At 46.9% G+C, this 3,671-nt stretch overlaps 1 protein-coding gene across 2 annotated transcripts in view; it reads right to left on the minus strand.

The window, feature by feature from the left end:
* Nucleotides 1–3,470: 3,470 nt before the first annotated feature.
* Nucleotides 3,471–3,671, minus strand: part of AQP2 (aquaporin 2 (collecting duct)) — a 4,096-nt gene continuing 3,895 nt past the window's right edge. The window contains exon 4 of one of the 2 annotated variants that reach the window (XM_010184704.1): nucleotides 3,471–3,670. In XM_010184704.1, coding sequence (XP_010183006.1) covers nucleotides 3,471–3,670 — 200 coding nt within the window. The other variant, XM_010184703.1, reaches the window with a different exon arrangement.

The following is a 3,671-nucleotide window of genomic DNA, read 5'->3' on the forward strand; positions in this document are numbered from 1 at the left end:
AAACCTGATCATGCTGAGGACCTCCAAAACTTGGAGGTGGGACAACAGGAGGTGAAGGAAAACCTTGTGGTCTCAACTGGTGGCAGGATGTAAGCAGCAATGTGATCTGAGACACAATGTGCAGTGATTTAAATTTTAATTTCATGATGGTATTGTTTATCCCAGGTCCGTGATGAAGCCAATAAAGGTTAATACACAGTGCAATAAATATTGCAGATCTTTATTGTGGAGAGTCATGAGCTCATACATAACCATGGCTGGGTGGTTTCAAATCCTAGCTCAGAGCGTTCCTGTTGAGGTCCAACATACAAAGTGTTACCAATTCAGCAAGGTTTTAGGTTGGTCTGTGGCAGCTCTGATCTAGGGGTTGCTGATCCTGCCCTCTAATTGGAGTTGTGCTCGTGTCAATCTGGAATGATGGGCTTGGCTTCCCGATGGTGCAGGTTTTGGAGGTGTCATTGAAGTGAATGGCACAGCTCCTCAGAGAAGGTAAATTCGCTTTCCTGGTCGCCTCAGGAGGACTTAGGCTGCTTTGGTCATTGGAAAATCTGGTTTAGTGAGATGGCTCCTTGTAAACACTGCCGTGTCAAGACCAGAATCTGTCCTGGTCAGAAATCAGAGCATCCAAGAGGTGCTGAAATAGGGATGGTCTTTATTTTGTGAGTTCCTATTTTGGTGTCGTGGTTTAGGGCTGGCCTGGCCATTAAATCCTGGACAGACGCTCTCTATTAACTCCTCTCCCCAGAAAGGAAGAGGAAAGAGAATAAGAGAGAGAGACTTTGCAGGTTGGAAAAGAAAACTAGCAGGTTTAATAAAACAATAATACTGATACTACAGGATAATAATGTAAATAGGAAAATAATGGAATATATACAGATCTGTACAAATAGATCTACAAAACCAATATAAAATCCTCCCCCAATGACAATGACGGCACCAGAGGCTCTGGGAGCACTGGAAAAGTCCCAGTGTGGAGTCAGAAGCAGTGGGAGCTGATGCAGGAGCACAGGGATCAGGATCAGAGGCAGAAGAACCAGCTGGATCTGCTGGGCCTTGGGCCATTGCAGGGAGAGGGAAGGAAGGGTCCAAGCTGGAAAGGTCCAGACCCTGGTGATCCCTGGGCTTTCCACTGAGTGTGGCGTGTGTGGGATGCAATCCCTGGTTGGGCAGGTTTGGGTCTGCTCCTCCTGTAGGTGCAGACACAGCCCCCATGGTGAGACAGTGGCCTTGGGATGATCACTTGTAGCAGCACCCAGTGTCTGGAAAACCACGCTGCTGGTTTCAGCAAGATCAGCCACTGAGAAGAGACTGAGCTGGAAAGTGAAATCACTGAGTAGAAAATCAGTTCTGTTGAGCTCAAACCAGGATATTTGGAGATGAGGGCTGCTTTTTAAATGTCACTCTTATATATCAACAGGTTGTTGGCACGAGGCAGCTGCACTCAGAGCCAGACTGGGCCGTACTGGTGGCTGTGGGATTAAGGGTCTGGGAGGTTGCTTTATATGACTGTGTATGTATGATATGACCATAAATGTGTCATTGTTTGATTCAAATGTACTAATTCAGTGGCTAGAAGTGAATTTAAAGCACTTTATTTGAAAGAGTACAGTAATTATTAGACAGTAAAACCCATTTTTGGGCCCTGTGCAGTTTATGTGAGTCTTAAACATTGTCAGGTTAAGTAATAAATTAAATGCTTAGATCTGGAGGAGAAGAGGCGTGTAATTAACTTGAACGTTGCAAAAAAACCACAGGAAAACCCCAGCTGTATGGCAGGGTAATTTCAGGGTAATTTTCTGGGTTTTCCTGACACACATGGATTTTTTTTTCCTTTGAAAAGCAATACAAACTAATTTAAAACTGAATATTTGGTGGTTAAAATACAATTTTACTCTCCAGTTGATTGGAAATGTGATTTTAATTCCCATTGCTGAGAACAGACAGATTTTTTTGAAAAGCCTTTTTCGGAAATAACGTTCAAATGCTGCTTTGCCATTGAAGGAATAAAGTGGAGGACCAGGACTGATATTTTTGTTGTGGGAGAGGACAGGTTAAACCGGTGCTAAAACTGCTCCACTTCAATGGCAGCCTTCTGAGGATATTTGCATTCATTGAGGAGTAAAATGGATCCTTGACTGCAACAAATCAAGGCTGGTGTCTATCATAGGTCTCAAGAAGAGCAAAAATAACGAATTCAGGAGGAGGAGGATACTGGTACGAGCAGAGCATGGTGGATAAAGAGAAGAGAGCATTGTTTGGTGGTGGTTTATGTCAAAACAGAGGGAAGAAAATGCTCAGTAGTGTTCCTTATTATTTGCAATTGGGTTTAATCTTCTAGAATATTTCCATTAACAGCAGAAAAAGCCTGAATGTGGTGATGACATTTTTGTGATGGTGCAATGCTGAGGAGACATCACCAGCAGGATGAAAGATTAGGGGGTCATGCTGGAAGTTCGAGCTAAGTAATAGAAATGGGATTAAAGTAATGGTTGAAAGAGCAAAGTTGCATCCCAAAGACTACCCCACATTCTTTGCCTATGGTGGAGACCATAACCAGGTCCTGATACAGCAGAAGAAAGGGGTTATGAGGCTTTGGTGGAGTGCAGCCATGAAAAAGGTCTGGGCTGAAGGAAGCAAGTGACGGAGAAGTTCACACCTTAGATGCTTTGTGTTACTCATCTGGGAATTGGAGTGGGACAGGAGCAGAGGAAAGAAGGCAAAAAAACAGGGAGAGAGATAGTGTCTGAGCTAAAGGACAACACTGGTGCAAGAACAAATGAGTCACGGGTGAATTTGGGCTGAAAATGAAGAAGTTTCTCGTTGTCACAGGAGACAGCAGTTGCAAGAGCTCCCCAATGGGGTCAACAGGGACTCAAGGGCACGTTTCCCATCCCATCTTCTCAGAAAAGCCTCCAGGTGAGTGAAGGGCTCCTGCATCCCATGGAAGTGGTGGTAAATGGCAACTTGGTTCCTTGCAGCAGCAAAAGGTGCAGTCTGTGAGATGCTTGTGGCGTGGAGCGAGTGCTCATGCGTGCGTGCATGCAGACAGCCGGGCAGCGAGGAGAAATGGGAGATGGGTGAGTGGAGCTCAACAGCAATGAGGCATCGGGTGGCAACCTCCACACCCAGCAAATGGCCATAATAACAACTCTGCGCAGCGCCTCGGAGCTCTTTGCGAAGGGCAACAAACTTCACCAAGCGCTATCTCCTGCAAGGAGGATGTGGATGGAGCTGGCCCAGGGTAGGATCCCTGTGTCCTTGTTCACCATTGGCCACGGAGAGTGCTGGGCAATAGAAGGTGGGTTTAGGCCATCACAGTGCATCTCCCCGGGAGATAAGTCAACTTTATTCCCCCAGCAAAAGTGAAGGGAGAGAGGGGAGAGGTGAAACGCTCATCTGAACAAGCGCCGTCTCTGAAACGGATGCCAGAGTTTCCCCCAGCTCCTCTCTCAACCCAGGGTGAGGTTCAGCTACACCTTCTCAGACATCCCCCTTGGCAGGGTCTGCGGGGAGTGAAGCTCCACTGACTGCCGCCGCCGGACCTCGCGCTCTGCCCAGTCCTCCTCCGGCTCGAAGCCTTTGAAGATGGCGAGTCTCTCCGAGAAGGTTTTGGCTTGCGGGAAGAGGATGTAATTGTAGATGATAGAGGCTGGCGCCGGCCCCCCCCAAGG

This window comes from Mesitornis unicolor, unplaced genomic scaffold, assembly GCF_000695765.1.
Source record: "Mesitornis unicolor isolate BGI_N332 unplaced genomic scaffold, ASM69576v1 scaffold19545, whole genome shotgun sequence".
NCBI classification, from domain to species: Eukaryota; Metazoa; Chordata; class Aves; order Mesitornithiformes; family Mesitornithidae; genus Mesitornis; species Mesitornis unicolor.